This window comes from Sitodiplosis mosellana, unplaced genomic scaffold (genome assembly GCF_009176505.1).
Source record: "Sitodiplosis mosellana isolate CC-2019 unplaced genomic scaffold, AAFC_SMos_1.0 Smas_scaffold_38, whole genome shotgun sequence".
NCBI classification, from domain to species: Eukaryota; Metazoa; Arthropoda; class Insecta; order Diptera; family Cecidomyiidae; genus Sitodiplosis; species Sitodiplosis mosellana.
In genome coordinates, this window is record NW_022595280.1 from 541472 (window position 1) to 559193 (window position 17722).

Genomic DNA, 17722 nt, shown 5'->3' on the forward strand with positions numbered 1-17722 from the left:
AAAAAAAGAAGAAATACTACAGTATACCAAACGTATGATGTTCGCTCTAGAACATGTAAGAGGGGATAATATTGAATCCTGACAGAGTCGAAAGCCGTATAAGAAATACATCGATCTCGATGCCAAAAACTGTGTGTGTTTGAATCGACAAGCAATTCACGAATGTTAAAGAGAAAATATATAATAAGATTTGAAATATGAACGGAATTGTTCACATGTCAGCATCAATTGAAGCGCACCACGTCACTCGAAATTACCCGATCGAAATATAACAAAACAATGGCAACATCAGGAGAACATAAAAGTCGAGAGAAGATTGCATGAGTGTTGAAAGGAAAGAACAAACAAAAGGCAAATCAAAGAGCGCAATGGCTGTGTGCGAAAGCAGTGCTTTGGCACAAATAACTAGCACACAGGAAAGCAACAAAAATCAATCATTTCACCTGGAACGCGCCCACACACTCAACAGTAGCAGCAGCATCTTTCAATGTGCATATTTCTTTCATTATCTTTTGTTTTGTCCCATTTCTCTTTCTACATACTTTGTGTGTGTATGTGTAAGTCGTTCACATTGTGCGTTTTTCTATGACGACTTTTGTTGCTTTGCGCTTCGTGTATCCGGACGCACATCCGTCGGTATTCACGATGAAAATGCTTCAATTTTATTTGTCGTCGTCGCTTATTCTCCTCAATCGATGCTCATTGTTTGCTAAATTCCTCATTTCACGTGCTTCGTCTTTCAGAAGAATGTCGTCATAATTTTTTCATTCGTATGATTATACATTTGAAGAAGACAACAGCAGCAACAAAGAGATGAGGAAGAAAAATCTCAGCGTATCTGGAACAAGTAAATTCTACACAGAGAGAAATCCAACATGGTTTCACCAATACAAAAACATAATTTTTGCATTTTACAACAGTATTTGTGAAAATCGCAACAAATGTTTGGCTGTCAATATAGTACGAATTTGGGTGCGTTCCATACAAATACTAATCTGAACATTTATTGTGATTTTCACAAATACTCTTGCATTTTGGCACTTTGCAATGTTCTGTGGTGTTGAACGTAGCCTCATTTTTCTCTGTGTACGTGCATGTTTTCGTATTCAATTACAAAGGAGCTCAAGTTTTTCTTTTTGACACAAAATATCCAACAGTTGGTACAGAGTAGTCGACTATCCATCCAATAGCAGTTTAAGCCAATGACTTTGAGTCAAGAATGCTTTCTACCGCTTTCTATCGCTTTCCATTTTGTCACGTATGTTTGTATGTTTACGAATTCCATTTGAAGCATACCATTCGTGAGTGAGAGAGAGAGAGAGAATGAGACGAAATGATATAATTGAGTGAAGTTTTTGTTGGAAATGCGAATAATTTTTCGGTTGGAAAATCAAAATTGAATACCATCATTCGTTCATGGAATTTTTCAATGCCATTCAATCGTGAAAAAACCAGTCAATGAGATAGCTGAGGATATTTGCTGAGCATAGAAACTCAGTAATCTGAGATTGGGACATTTTGACTTTATGACGTGTAGTCCATATAAATGCATGGTGAAATGCACCAAATTGTATGCATGCCATCATAAATTTGTATGGACTACACGTCATAAAATCAAAATGTCCCAATCTCAGCATACTGAGTCTCTATGCTCAGCATATATCCTCAGCTATCTGTCATTGGCTGGAAAATACATTGTATTTAAAATAGCATTGAAAATAGTCGCGATTGTTTCGTTTACTGACTAAGTTTATCAAAGCTCTACGCCGTGTGTACAATACGCACACGTCCACACTGTTGGATACCAACTGACAATTTTCATTTTGCCGACCGTTGAAAGAATCCAATAATTATTGGACACAATGGCTTTTTTTTAAACGAAAAATGACAAAATTTCTATTGTACAAACAGGCACAATACACATGACAATGGACTCTATTTAGTGTTTGTCCCAAACGGTCCTATACACTCACCCCACTAAATTCATTTTTATGGCACACAATGTACACAAACACAAAATAAGCGAGCAAGCGAAAAAAACGCGTCTCATAACAATGAATTACTTAAGCTCGGATTTACTCTCGGCTTTGATTTCATGGAATCCAATTTTTCAAATGCAACATTCTAACAAATACCAAAAAAAAGAACAAAAATATACGTATATATATATATTTAATGATCATTCAATACACTGACGGTGGCTCTTGAACGATGACAAAATTACTAGAGAACATAAAGAATGCGGGGATGGGGAAGTTTTACTCTGTTCCAATAAAAAATGAACTAAGCAAAGATTCCAACGAATACAAGACAAAAGTGGCGAAATATGATTTTACCATAAAATAAAAGGCGTAAAACATGAATGAATATCGGACTTACATAAGACGTGCGGCATCCCGTTGCTGTACATCATTATTCCGTTCGAGAACGGTCAAAATGTATTGTCGTTCATGGTCAGTGATACGGTCGAAAACCTGTTGTGACTGCTGCAACAAATCCGAACCATTGATGTGTTTTGTATCAGCCGTTGTTGAATCGGTCGAATATTCGGTCGACGCCTCGATTATCCGATGAATGGTGGACGCATGTGTTGGTGTTGGCGGTAATCGAGCGCTTCGACCGCTTCCCATTTTCCTATTAAGGTCACACAAAAAATTGAAAACAAAACCATATTTCATTTATTTGATGCCAACCAAACCAATTCATCAACCATTCTAATTATATTTTATAATGATTTTGGTGATTAAAACTCCTCTGCAAACCATTGGCACGATTGAAATGAATTTGCACTTTATAAATATCAACAAATAAGTACACTGCCATGTGTCGGTGTGTCAAATACACAGTTGGAGCTTTTTGTGTTCGGCTCCTACTAATTCCAAATTAAATCCATTGAAAAGTTGTCTAAACGGATTTTGACGGCTCCCCCTCCCCAGCCGGACAAATTTTTGTTTCGAGCGTCAAACTTACAGGATATTTAGCACTTAATTAGCCCTAATTTGCCCCACCAAAATTAGAATTTGCCCTCGAACGGTTTGCGAGACATGGCCATGGTTAATTATATAAGATTTCTCATTGCTTTGGATGAAAAATGAAAGTTTTTCTATTTTGGTCAATATTTACATGGAGTTTCACCATTTCTGAGAAAAAAATATTTCTGCTCGCACAGCAAAAAGAAATCTCACGTAATTTGCAAAAATCCACTTGTGGCAGATATTTTGGATTGTGTACAAACCATTTTGAGTAATTTCCAAACAATTGAATGCACAGTAGTTGATAATATGGTCGGAGATCGGTAGCAAGTCAGATGATTTTCATTCAAAGTAATGAACTCAATTTTTACTATTTTTTGATCAAATTTCCCAAACCAATACATTAACATCCTACATTTTAGGTCTAAAATGATTTATTCCCGTAAGACTTACGAATTGAAACCGAAATATATTCAGTTTTTATCAAAATAATCCCATTTTTTGTCGAAAAATGCCATTTTTTCAATCGTACCCAAACTTTTGATCGGCACCGTATATGGAAAGTGTTACTAAGTACGGCTCTGGTTTCGTATGAGATTCGCTTATGTCTTTTTTCAACGTATTCAGTATTCACCTTATTTGTTGTGGTGCGTTCAAACATTTATTTTGTAACGGCATGTAAACGACAATCCATCTGTGGTTATTTTTTAAATTTGAAACGACTTTGGAACGGTGTGTGTTTTGTACATACCGAGAAGATGTAAACATTTTCATATTCAAATAGCCTCGTCAAAAAAACACCACTGATCATTTCAAGAGTGAAAAATATTTGCTTAAATTTCAATTCAATTGCGTTGTTTTCATAATGAAGGTGATGAAAGAATAAATGTAAACATCTGATATTTTCAATGCGATCCATTTGATGTGGAACGCCAAATTAAACACACGTGCACAGGTGGAATTGTAATTCCATCAATTGTTTTGACATTGTTATTTTGAAAAAAATGCATGCGATAACACTCGGTGAATTTTAATTAGAATCGTCATTGCACGTGGATTAAATAATACCGTTAATGTGTTGCTTGCTGAGTGCTGACGTGACCACACTCGAAAAGTATATAAGAAGATGCGTTCGATTCGTATGTCCATCAAACAGTTCGTCAATTCTTATCAGTTGATACGTTTACAGTAGACTTTTTATAGTTCGAAGCTGGAAAAATGCTGAGTCGAAGATCCATCACACTGCTGCTCATTGGCTTGGTGGTATCCCAGGTGAGTCGACAATTTTACTCAATTTTTTGAAATTTTAATGTTGCTTGGAATTTTTGGATCGAATCTTTTACATTTGATTCTTTTTGTGGACAATTTGTGATAATTTTTTCGAAACTCATTTCATTAATGAAAAAATGTCCATTTTAAAGTTTTTCAATTGAAAAAAATCTTCCACCACAAAAGTAATGTCAATCAGAATCTTTTACTCAAATGAAAAACAGTTGAAAACCATTACAATTTAACCACTTTGTTTCATTTCCACAGTTCCTGATCGTGGATGTGAGTGGAAACGGTAAGATTGAAGCTCCATTTCTTTATCAAGTTTCCCTCACACAGTACACTGCGTCACTGTACGCAACATTTTCTTCCGATACACTTCACTGATCTTCTATTTTTTCAACTTTTAGTAAACGGAAAGGACATATATGGGAAGGCAGCTCTGCATAGAGCTGCTCAGACTGGTAATTTCGAGTATTTGTGTTTTTAAAAAATGCTTTGTTCAATCTACTTCATTGGTCTGCATTATTTTTCAGGTAATGTGCAGGAAGCTCAAAAACTCATCGATCAAGGAGCCGAAGTTAATATTGAAAGTGATTTGAAGTTGACACCTCTTCATTATGCCGCTTCCAATGGTAATGTTGAATATTGATTTTCATTGAATAAAAGATTGATTTGACCTCTTTTTCCATCTATCTGTGTTATTTCTCAGGTTACCAGGATGTTGCTAAACTTCTCATCCGTAAAGGAGCCATTGTTGATAGTGAGGATGATCACCATGCGACACCTCTTCATTATGCCGCTTCCAATGGTAATGTTGAATATTGATTTTCATTGAATAAAAGATTGATTTGATCTGTTTTTCCATCGATCTGTGTTATTTCTCAGGTCGCAAGAATGTTGCTGAACTTCTCATCCGTAAAGGAGCCATTGTTGATAGTAAAAATTATCGCCTTTCGACACCTCTTCATTCAGCTGCTCTCAATGGTAATTTTGAATATTCCTCATAAAATCTCGTGACACCATTCCCGGGCACAGTTATCGTGTAATGTGTAAGCTATGTGTACATGATTTATGGTAGGCCGAAAAAAACCGATGTGCAATTGAATCACACCATATCGTGTGAGTGCTGGCTGTACTCACACATACATTCAGTACTTACAAGTAAAGGTCCCCAAGTGTCCCACGTCGATTTTAAATTTGAGTATACAGATCGATAGGATGTGAAAAAAAGTAATATTGACAAAAGGGCAGCGGCCCCTTTTGGGGTATAGTGGGGATATGGCCCCTTCTTTACAATGCTTCGTCTGATGGTTTTTACATAAAAATGCAATTTTCCCATACTAGAAATCGTTTGAGGACAAAAATATGTCGATATGAAATGTTCAAGATACTCCGGAGAATCAAATGACACTTTGGGTGGAGTTGCCCTCCACCCCTGAAATGAAATGGAGGGTCAAAAAGTGAAAAATAGCGAAAAATGACCAATGCATCCCCAAAATAGGGTCAAACCCCCCTTAACCCTCCGAACAAATTATATTTTTGTATTCCTCGTGAAAAATTACCCCTAGGTTCAGAACATTCCCCATCAAAAAAAGCATCCCTTATGTCCTAATTTAAGGCCGGAATGTTAAACAAATCGCACCCCAAACCTTCTAATGTATTCCGGCCTTGGTTGGAGCATAATGGATGATTTTTTTGATGGGAAATGTTCTAAATCCAAAAGTAATTTTTCACGAGGAATCCAAAAATGTAATTTGTTCGGGGGTGAAGGGTTTTTTTGACCCGATATACAGAAAAAATTAGTTTTTTTCAAAATTATTGTATGGGGACTCCCAAAAGAAGGGCTCGGAGGGGGTGACCCATGGGTAAAATAGATAGCCTAAAAAAATTAGCTATAGTTGGTCATACATTTTTATGCAAAATTTTCACTCCAAGAGGTAGAAAATTGACTCTGTAATAATTGACCCCAGATGTGGGGCGATTTCTGCCAGTTCAATTTCTGGAAGACTGGGTGCGGAGGGCCGTTGAGAAAATACATATTTCCAATAATTTGGGTATGGAGAATCCAAATTTTACCTTAAAAATGCTTCCTACGAGATTTAATGAGTTTCACTAAATAAAAGATTGATTTGATCTTATTCATCGGTCAAAATTATTTTTCAGGTTATAAGAATGTCGCTGAACTTCTACTCAGTAAAGGAGCTAATTATGAAATGAAAAATCAATTGTTTTATACACCCCTTCATTTAGCTGTTTTGAATGGTAATGTTGATTATTTGTTCTCACTGAATAGGAACACAGTTTCATTTTTTTTTCATCCATCTAAATTATTTTTCAGGTCATAAGAATGTTGCTGAACTTCTACTCAGTAAAGGAGCCAATGTTGATAGTGAAAATTATGTGAAAGACACACCTCTTCATTTAGCTGCTCAGCATGGTAATAGTTGAATACTTATCTTGACTAAAAGAAGATTGATTTGATCTTTTTCATCCATCTAAATTACTTTTTAGGTCATAGGAGTGTCGCTGAACTTCTCATCCGTAAAGGAGCAAATGTTATTGTTGTAAATAATTCGAATCAGACTCCTTTTCAAGTAGCTATCAACAATGGTAAAGCTGACTAAATAAGATATCGATTTGATCTTTTTCATTGATCTGTATTATTTTTAGGTCACAATGAGGTCGTCAAACTTTTTATCGGTAAAGGAAACAAAATTAATATTGCAGAGCAATTGGATCAGATTCAATTGGACAATGGTAATGTTGCATTTTTTTCACAAATTTCACAGGTTTGATCTTTTTGATCGATGTGTATTTTTCAGGTGACGAATAGCTGAACCAATTTAGCTGAATGATCGGGTGATTTTCTTCGATTCCCTTTTTCGATTGTAGTCTAGAATTAATTTCAAAATATGTTTTTGTCAATCTATGACCATACCAACCAATATTGTTGCTTTGTTGGACCATCGATTATTACTCTGTCAAAAAACAGCTCAAGTTATTTGTCTTTTTAATTGCTTACATTGCATTTTTGTGACCCTAACGTACATCCGTGCTAAATTTGAACGCGATTTGTATGAGTCTAATGCCGTAGGCGAAATGCAAGAATGAAAATAAATTATACAGAATAGATGATAAAAAATAATTGAAATTTCAATCTGTTTTGAACAGTGTTGGTTGCTCTTGTTCACTTTCGAGTGAAAGAAGAATTTGGTTCACTCTAGAGTATAGAGTCTACGCGGATGGGTTCAATTTTTCTTGATACGGAGTCAGACGTCAATGCAGAAAGAACTCTTTTTCTTGATTATAATCTACTGAAGATTTATGCACGTCATTTAGTGCAAAAGCATTTATTGCCCTACCTTAAGCGAGCACCATCTATTCGGTTTTAACATGAAAACAAACAAATTGATCCATACAGAGTTATAACACAATAACATCTCTATGTAGAGGAAACGCTGTAGTTCGTTTTGTTCGGCACATTTTTTATACACTGCCTTTATTCCCACCGATTCATATATCGGTTGGCAGGTGGAGTCACTTTGCTTGTTTTCATATTCGCACCGAATAGATGGGACGATCGCGTTAGGGAGGGCAATAAATGCTTTTGCACTAAAGGTATGATGCACGTAAAGGGATAATTGCATGCAAAATCCCACTTCATCACGGAGGACGGTAGTCCGACAAGTGACGCTCCATAGACTATGCATTTCAAGCCAAATATCAAAAATGTCAGTTTTTGCGTCGCGAGTATATACAGTAAGTATGCTATTTTCTCAGGGCACTATTTGGGCCCCGGCATGTTAGGTACCGTTGGAAAGTTCTTGGCCCAAATAGTCGGAAACACCCCCATGCCTAAATTGTGGTCTAGGCAAAAATATAGCGGTTGGAAAATTTCGATAAATTTTCAAATCGATACCCATATCTTACGAAGGGGGTAGTTCGAGGTGTCCAAGAAAAGCTCCTCCTCGCCACCTTTCCAACGCCGAGTGCCCCGATTGGTCCAAAAACGAAAAAGATATGGGCATTGGCAGTTTGATTTTGATTTTTTTTGGGTACATGACTGTCCCACAACCGGAATCGTACACCAGTTGGTTGTGATGCAAACAAAATTCAATGCTCATATATTGATAAAAACAACTTACCCATGATGGAATTTAGTCCTTAAACAATGTATATCAATATTTAACTGATAATTTTTTCATCAAAAATTGAGAAAATATTACTTCTCAAAAGAATTCTATGAAACTTTTTTTTACATTTTTCAACACATCGTCTGGAAATAATATAACGAATGCATATATTCAGCTCAGAGTCGTACCAAAAGTTTGATTACGGCTATAAAACAACATTACAATGCATCATTTGGTGTTAATACAACATAAGTGTCAAAATAATCGACTGTCCCACAACCGGAGCTGTCCCACAACCGGTTACATTCCCCTAGTTTTCATTTTTATGCACTTGTGTAAAATTTTTGTTATATGCCTTTTTGTGGATTTTACTGAAAATCCCCAAAATTGCCGATGGCCATGTCTCGCAAACCGTTCGAGGGCAAATTCTAATTTTGGTGGGGCAAATTAGGGCTAATTAAGGGCAAAATATCCTGAAAGTTTGACGCCCGAAACAAAAATTTGTCCGGCTGGGGAGGGGGAGCCGATTTTGACCTTCGGTGCAATTGCGTATGTCGTTCCGTGTATGAAACAAATGGCTTTTAGTAGCCATGATATCGTATGCCACTGCAGTATGGCTGTACAGTGTACAGTGTACAGTGTACACACTACATAGTGTAGTAACTACACTGTAGTTGCAATCGGTTCTAAGAAAACCGTCATACAAGTGAGCTAAAATTTTAATCGGATTCACGATAGAAGTGAGAGCGAGCGAGAAAATTGGATTCATGGCAAAATCCAATTCAGAGAAAAGTTGCAATTTTTAATGAGTTTCTGCATTGAAAAGTTTTGTATAGAGAATTCAAAAGCAGGTTTACGCATTTCGCCAGATTTGCTCACGTCCTTTGTGTACAGAGAGCATCCCAAACACACCAATCATCGACAGCGTGAACAGCACAGAACAAACAAAAACCGTCCAGCAGACACATGCACTAAATCGACGCTAAGCAATTATCAACCGATGTTATATTCTGTGGAAATACACAGTGCAACTGCGATTTATCGCTATTGAAACTTAAACAGGCACAAAGGCCAACAGCAACAAAAGCATCATGAGCGACATGAAGCAGCATCAGCAGCCGTGGTACCGCGATTGTTATGCAGTCATAAAGCTTGTGAAAATGCAATTTACAGCGGCTTTTGCAACGTCAGCTATTAAACAAAATGAATTGGTCTGAAGTGTTCATTAGCGTCTCAGTTCCATAATATTTTTTAATGTTCTGAGGATTTGTTGTCGCGCGCAGACACACACACAACGAGCGAAACACTCTCCATGCATTCAATTGATACCAAAGGTTTTGCGCTACTAATAAGCTGCTACCCAGGTTGCTGCTACCTTCATTTGGTTAATTTTGTGTGTAGTGTAGAGTCAATGTTGGATGGGGGGGTATATCTTGTTTTTAATGAACGTCTAATGAAATGGCATTAAAATATTGCACAATGCGCGTACATTTTTCGCAAATTATCCGCACATAAAATTATAATTCAAGATTTTCTCCGCTTGCAATGAACCGAGATCAATTGTCATTTTTTGCACCCATGGTTAAACCTTCGCAAAAAAGAGAGCAATTTCAATGCCCCATGCACATACACATACGCGCGTGTCTGCGATCTCATATTGAGTTTTTATTTGCTCCTACTCCTTAATGAATCCCATTTGCATAAGTTTACCAAAAAAAATTCGGCTACCTTGTTTACACTTCTTTTTCTTTCGGTCAAACGGGGGAGGTGGATTTAAGCTCAATCGCCGTTTCGTATTATCATAACTTTTCATTGCGTGTTTTATGCCTATTAAATATGCTACTTTTACCTCCAAAATATAAAAAAAAACCCAATATTGCTTGTTATTTTTGTTTCTGTTCGCGTTCATTGTTTGGCGCCAAGCTTTTAGCAACAATCACCGAAAATTCGGAAACTTTAGCCGTTTCTCATTATTATTTATGCACAACACATTTCGTTCGTTTCTTATGCTTTTGCCTGCTTCATATATTTATTCTAATTATCATTAAAAATACACCGACTGAAATGGTGCAAAAGCCGTTTGTAATCTAACCGAAATGGATTCAAAGCGTGGCAAAAAATATATGTGAGTGGGCCATGGGGCGACGTAATTATAACATTTCAATGTAAATAAGATGATTCATTTGACAGACGGAAAAGAGCAATGGGTTTTGCTTTATTTCAGTCGTGTTGTTCTTTTTGTTTCTTTTTTCTCTCTTATTTTTGTGAAACAATAACATTACGTGAAACCAACGATAAACGCGTATAATAATACGCATTTAGTTGAGACTCATAATACGTACACGTTTTATTACAGGTTTTGCAAAATGATTTCCAATGAAGTTTTTAACTGCGCGATGTGAATAAAGCTGGTAATCCTGTGTCATGGATGCATTCGTATGCACTTTTGTGAACGTCATCATTCCGAAGAGCAAAAAAATAACACTGGGCATTGCGCATCATTTATGACATTCATAACATTACGGTCTTGTGAAGGACGAAAGCGTATAGTTTCATCGCTTTAATGGCTTAATTCACATTAAGCTTTACTATCGCTTTATTATCGAACTGAATGTTATTTCTCTCTCTCTCTCTCTCTCTCTCTTTCTCTCTCTCTCCATATTTTTATGATTATTACAACAATAAATTGAATACGAACATGTCATATAGCGTATAATAATTCACTCAATTGAATTGCGGTCAGTAAATCCACCCGCGTCACCGTCGGCAAAACCAGTATATCAAACACCGATTGAACGCTTGTAATTAAAACCGCACGGAATTCATTTTGTTAAAATTAATCGGCAGTGCAAACGATTCGTGGAATTCAGACAAAATAATATGTTACTGCCATTGTGCGTACAAATGAATTCAATTTCTCTCTCGCCTTCCCCTTTTCTCTCTCTCTCTCTCTGTGTGTTTTTTTTTTGAATAATTAATTCTGTTTTGAGGCGGCTCAAAATAATCGCAACAGACGCCAAACGATGACGGCATACGTGCATATAATGTCAGACGATTGTATTGTGTATGCCATTGAGCCACAGGCAACCAGTGAATTAATTTCACTTTTGAAGAATTGTTCGAATTGCTTTTTTTCATCCTCTCCCGCTCTTGGGGCCAGCCTCAAGAACGTGAGCATAAATGGCGTGCGCTGGATGCTTGCAAATGACGTAGTGAATTTTATAGTTTTAATATGGACGTGTTTTTTGTGCCACACAATTAAGCTACGATTGTCGTAGGGTTCTTTTTTTTTAAACCCATGTCATTGCCGAGCGGTTTGTTTTTCGCTCTTTATCTTTACTGTTGAAAAGTTTCAATTATGGTAATTCCGAGCTTATGCGAGAAACAGCAAAATACCTTTTTTAGAACTAGAATCATCCATGGTATGCTCATGACGTTTCTATGTGCATTTTCCACACTTTCCATTTGACTCGCTTCGGCTTTTGTTTGTGAAGCACGGTGAAATTATGCGAAATATAAACACAAAATGCCATTCGAAACCACCGACTTTCATTTCGAACATTTTCACAAATTCATTTCGAGAGTACCCCATCGATGTGCATGCATCGACGCGTGAGTAAATTGAATTCACTCGCTGCTAGTTTTTGCATTTTGTTTCAGCTGAAATATTCTATGCGCGTTTGTATTGAGAACTATGGTATTCTCATTGCGGTACATTTCAAACTCATTTCAAACAAACGGGTGTTGGGAAAGTTTGTTGACCTTATGTCCGAAATTTTGGCAAACTTTTGCAAAATGTGATTTGAATATTCGATCTAAGATTGTTTTGACATTTTGAATTGCATTCAACGACTACAGTTATCCTGGAAAAAGTCTTTGGTAACTGTAAATGGCATTTTAAGTTTTTGGATTTCTTTTCAGACGATTTAATCTTTCACATCATATCAGCTCGTTTCGAAATTTTCTCTCCTCTAACGATGATATGAATGAATCGCAACCGGTTAAAACACAATCTGATTTCATCCGAAAAATGTTGGATCAAATTTGGATCATTACAAGTGGAAAATGTTATAGATGTTTCCAGTCTGAAGTGCATACCTCTGAAATGCATTTCAAAGCAGAAATATCGGAAACAGTAGTCGAAGGTATTTGATTGGATAGATGATATGAATGGTTTGGAGCGAAAATGTAATACAGAAAAGTTGAGCGGAAAAATGTCAAATGAAAAGGGATAGCTATATAGTTCACTATAGTTTACTATACAGTTTACTATATAGCTATCCCTTTTCCGCTCATTCATCGTCGACATTTTTCCGCTCAATTTTTCTGTATTACATTTTCGCTCCAAACCATTCATATGATGTTATTCGATTGTGAAACTCAAGCCATTGACTATTTTGTAATTTGATGTGCTGCAAATAGAAAGTAGATCCAGTTTCAGCAATGGAAAAGCACCGCAGTATTCGTGCTCGTTTAGATCTAAATGTAAAATCTCATTGGGGAATAAGAAGCCAGCAAATTGATTTTCCTCTGTAGGGAAGTTAATATTTACTGAGGTGAAATATTCAAAACGGTTTATATCAAATATGAATTTAGACAAAATAATGAGAACGGCACTATTGCCGATAAGATTCATCTTGGTTTCGGAATGGAATTATTTCCCGGGCTGTGTCGAATCGACCCTGTCGATTTCTTTGTGTGAATTGAAGGAGCATCGGCAAATACGTGTGCCTATTGGCAACGTCTGCCCGTCATTGAATTCACTCTCATTTAGCATATCTATTGGAATTTCCTTTGTTCTCATAAATAATTGATGATATTCAGGTTTCATACCTTGCACGCTTGGAATACAGTTGTTGATTTGCTTCGGTTTTGTTTCGACAAGCGTTGAAATGAAAAATGCAAATAAATACTGTGCTAACCAGCAACAATTTTCAACTCAATCCATCGCAATCGAATGTAGTCAATTTGATTTCTGCGGCGGAAAATCGCTCGATTCTAGTGGCTTCTAATGAGATGGTGAAACATTTGCTATTTACGAATTTTGATTCGATATTCAAAGTGCTTTGATTTTGATGTCATCGAACGTGTGCATTTCCATCTTCTGTGGGCAAATAAGGTGCATCCTCCCTTGGAATATGAGAAAAATCACATGTAATTCAACTAAACCGAGTAATTACTATGCCTGGTTTTCCATCTCTCACCACACTGTTGCATACCAATCATAATGTGTGATACCACTCCATTCAGTAGAGTGTGGTTTACTTTGAATTTCAATTTTAATTCGTACGATTTCCGAAGAACAAACTGCAGTTGGAAAAGGTGTGAAAGGATTATGAATACAAAGTGGGCTATTTTTTTCTGAATTCAAAGGAAACTTAAATCAGATATAGAAATGCAGTTTTCGAAAACATTTGTATACATCTAGGGCAAAGGGATAGACACCATTAGAAAACTAGTGAAATATTAGTAAAATTAGCAAAAAAAAATATGAAATATTAGAGAAAATACAGCTGCCCATTTGAAATATATTGGTTCAATGCATTTCAAATGGAGATTTCAAAAGGAATGTATTGAAACAATGTAAATCAAATGGCAATTTTATTTTTGCTGATTTTTGAATATTTGTAAACAAATTCTACATCTAAAATACATTGTTCCTATGTAATTCTTATGCGAGAGCATTTCCCATAAGGAATACACAGCACCGTACACTTCTTATGCACACAGTACCGTTAATCTACAGCGGCGTTCTTCCATAAGTAATGTAAAGTGCTGTGTATTCCTTATGGGCAACGCTCTCGCATAAGAATTACATAGGAACAATGTATTTCAGATGTAAAATTTGTTTACAAACACTCAAAAATCACCAAAAATAAAATTGCCATTTGATTTACATTGTTTCAATACATTTCTTATGGAGGTAAAAATCTCTTTTTAAAATGCATTAGACAGTGTGTTTCTTATGGAAAATAGTAAACTAGAAAAAATTAGCGAAATTTGCACGAAAATAGAATATTAGCATTGGTGTCCATCCCTTTGATCTAGGGCATTCCGATTGAATTCGTTTGCAGTTAAATCAGATCATCGCTAGAAGTCCGTTTTCCGAGTAATTTGATGCAGCACAAAGAGATAATGCTTTATAAATGACAAAGAAAACATTGATAAGATAGTATCGTGTTCACAAAACAAGCAAGCGAAAAATAAAATTGAAACTACTTCTAAAGTGAGTCTGTTAGAATGGAATAATTCAAAATTTACGGGAATTGGATGCTGAAAATTCTCCATTTATGCCTAAAAATGCCTGAAATTGCACTTAGGAAACGTGCATCTGATGTGTTTGACGCATGAGTGCAGAAGGTATTATTTTGGATTTTGTTGTTTTTTCCCCTCTAAACACTTCATTTGCACGTATTGATTCAACAAGTCATCATCAAATACCATGGAAGTCTAGGATTTCTTACTAAATTCAGCGAAGGATAATGTGCACGAGTAAATATACCCAAAGGTTTGCCGCATCAGAATACAACTTCTGCGGTTGAAATCATCTTTGCTTACGCGTCTCCAACAGATACAGAATACAAAATTCAAAACAGTAATGTCTATGAAATAATTATTATTGTTTTCCCAAGCACGAACACGAACACGAACACGAAACGTCGACGATGGCTGTACTACTAGAAAATGATAGCTTGGAAATGGGTGCTGTGTAGCGCATTTCCTGGGATTACGAAATTTGGTTTATTTTATGATAATGCTGGGATGATAATAATTACTCTTTCTCTATAGTTCAGGCATTACCTGAACAAGGCATCACGAGATTCGAGAGGAACATCCATAATGGAGGTAAAAAAAAAAACGAAACGTGAGCATTCTTCCTCAGTATTTGTGTGTTATTCTTTGTTTTTCTTCGAATATATGGTTTAGCAAAGAAATGCTACGGAGAAAAAACTTCTCGTTGGCATGCTCACAATTTGTTGGGTTTACAACAATTTACTCAATATTTAAGCAAACATGATTCACTTTGAAAATTGAATTTGCTCAGTGGCCATACAATCTGACACCAAAAAATTCAGGGGGGGTCAAGCCAAAAATTCAAGGGGGGTCAAAAAAATCAATTCTATCTAGTGTAAATTTCTTCCCGAAAAAAATTGCTGACCGGGGGGGGGGGGGGTGATCAACAATTTCGAAATGAAGACCTAAAAAAAAAGGTCCTCACTTTCGAAAATCGATTCTATCTAGTGTAAAACCGGTATCCAGAAAAAAGTGAGGACTAAAAAAAAAGGTCCGAAAATGGGAAAATGGCAACGGGTCCAAAAAAATCGTTGGGGGTCAAATTTTGCCAGGGGGGTCAGGATCAACGAGATCAGACTATGTCAGAACCTATGTCAGTGGCTGCAGGCGAGGATATAATACCTTTTTCAAATCACAGAAATGTACGTTGCACATGACCATCGACATTCACTATGTATTGCTGCTGATGCTGCAGCATTTTTCGAACATTTTGATTCCAGCACAGGGAGAGAAAGATAGAGAAAGAGAGAAAATGGTGAAAGCGATTCGGTGGTGCCATTTTTCATGATGTCAATAGTGTTCGTTTAAAAGCATCTTGTGTGTATGTGCTGTGCGCACACATTAACATATCCATTAAGATTTTCATGCTCATTACTTGCCAGCGCACCCATTCACCGGTTGCGATGGTAATGAAAGTTTCTAATTTGTCTGCTGTGGTAGAGTCAAATATAACCATATTAAATGCTCCATGCGGGGTGAACGTACAACATGCACATAGCCAACACGGAATAGAGTGAGAGAGAGGGAGTAAGGGAAGAAGCGAGTGAGCAAACCATCGAAATGCGCAAAATATGAACAACGTTGTTGGCTCCATTTCTGCTTCTTCTTTTTTATTGTAACCGGATTTCGTTATCGCCCCGGTTGCATGTTAATAAAATGAAAAACAGCACTTAATTACATGTTGCACTAGTCAAAAAAAAATAGCACAATGTTTTGCATCCAAGCAATGCCATCGGAAAATAAAATTAGTCACTCGTGAATGGAGCGGAATATGGTTCGTTCATCGTCTCTTTTTTATAGCCTTTGTGTTATGTTGTTTGTTGTGTATTTGTTGTGCGAATGCCATTGAAGCGCGTATGCATCGAAATTATCATAAAAGCTTTTGATAATTCAAAAAAGCATAGTGAAAGAGTCATAGCCAGAGCGCGAGCTAGAGGTAAGTGGGATGACACGCTTCAGCTGGCTGATTTTTACCTTGAACCGAAAATGAAAATTGTGTGATGTCACTCGATTCGGTTTCTGAAGCAAAACTCACTTGCATGCAATGAAATATGAATCACAATTGGCTTGCAAAGGTAAATATAAAAGTTGAAACGTGAAATGGGAGCGCTCTTTCGCGAACATCCGTTTCCACTTGGTGCCTTGCTCGTTCGCTTTCACTCTCTCACTCATTCGACACAATCGAAAGGTTTAGCTCCATCATACATCCATTTTTATGCGAAAGCACTTTGAACATGACGCAGTGTGTGCTCTGTGTGTATATGCGCCCGCTGGAATGTACGACGATTTGATGAATATCAGATTTTTAAATCGAATAAACTCAATTCAGATAAGTACTTATGCAACTTTTTGTTAGAAATGAGCTCGAAAAGTTCAAGCATTTTTTTTTCTTCTCTTGAGCTGTTGTCGTTGTTGTTGTGAATATGATTTGTTATGCTGACGTTATACGCTTTGCATACGATCATTACCACGGTAGAATGATTGCCCCATGATAATTTCAACATTCAGCAACGCAATTCAAAATTTTACAACCGACCCCGATACATGCGTCGAGCAATATGGAATTTTCCTTCAATCCGTTTCTTTGTTATTGATTGTGGCAAAAGTTTATGGTGGCTTTACAACTTTGTTCATCCCTCCTTCTCCCTCTTTTTCGGTTCTGTTCTCGCTCACTCGTTTCGCCTAAAGCTCTGAGAAATCGATTAGATTTAACCAAAAGTTATCGAACCTTTCGAAACATTTTTTGGCTTTACGCTTACCCCAAACAGAACTATTTTCAATATTTCTGACCGCATAGAATGTCGAATGACAAACTCCCTTGCCTTTTTTCATAGCGGAGGTTGTGCGTCTCGAGAGATTTACCGAGAAATAATTATTTATCACACACATGTGATAATGGCACGGTGGTCGGTGACGCCATCAAATGGTATGAAAGGAAGTCGAAAATTATAGAGGAAACCAGGCCCGTAGCCAGGATTGATTGTATGGGGTGGGATGACCAATTTTTGGGGTGGCGCGTAATTTTCAATTTTTCAAAAGTAATAGAAAAAA

The 17722-nt window shown here is 36.7% G+C and overlaps 1 protein-coding gene and 1 long non-coding RNA gene across 2 annotated transcripts in view; one reads left to right on the forward strand and one right to left on the reverse strand.

Moving 5' to 3' along the window:
- The window catches only part of LOC129569584 (uncharacterized), a 128918-nt gene that overhangs the window by 102374 nt on the left and 8822 nt on the right, over window positions 1-17722 (reverse strand). The window contains exon 2 of the mRNA XM_055448574.1: window positions 2380-2634. Within this exon, the coding sequence (XP_055304549.1) occupies window positions 2380-2634 (255 nt within the window). The remainder of the gene's footprint in view (window positions 1-2379; window positions 2635-17722) is intronic.
- LOC129569586 (uncharacterized) lies at window positions 6788-7331 on the forward strand. The gene is made up of 3 exons (XR_008688055.1): window positions 6788-6854; window positions 6915-7001; window positions 7067-7331. It is a non-coding gene; the product is annotated as an uncharacterized LOC129569586 (long non-coding RNA).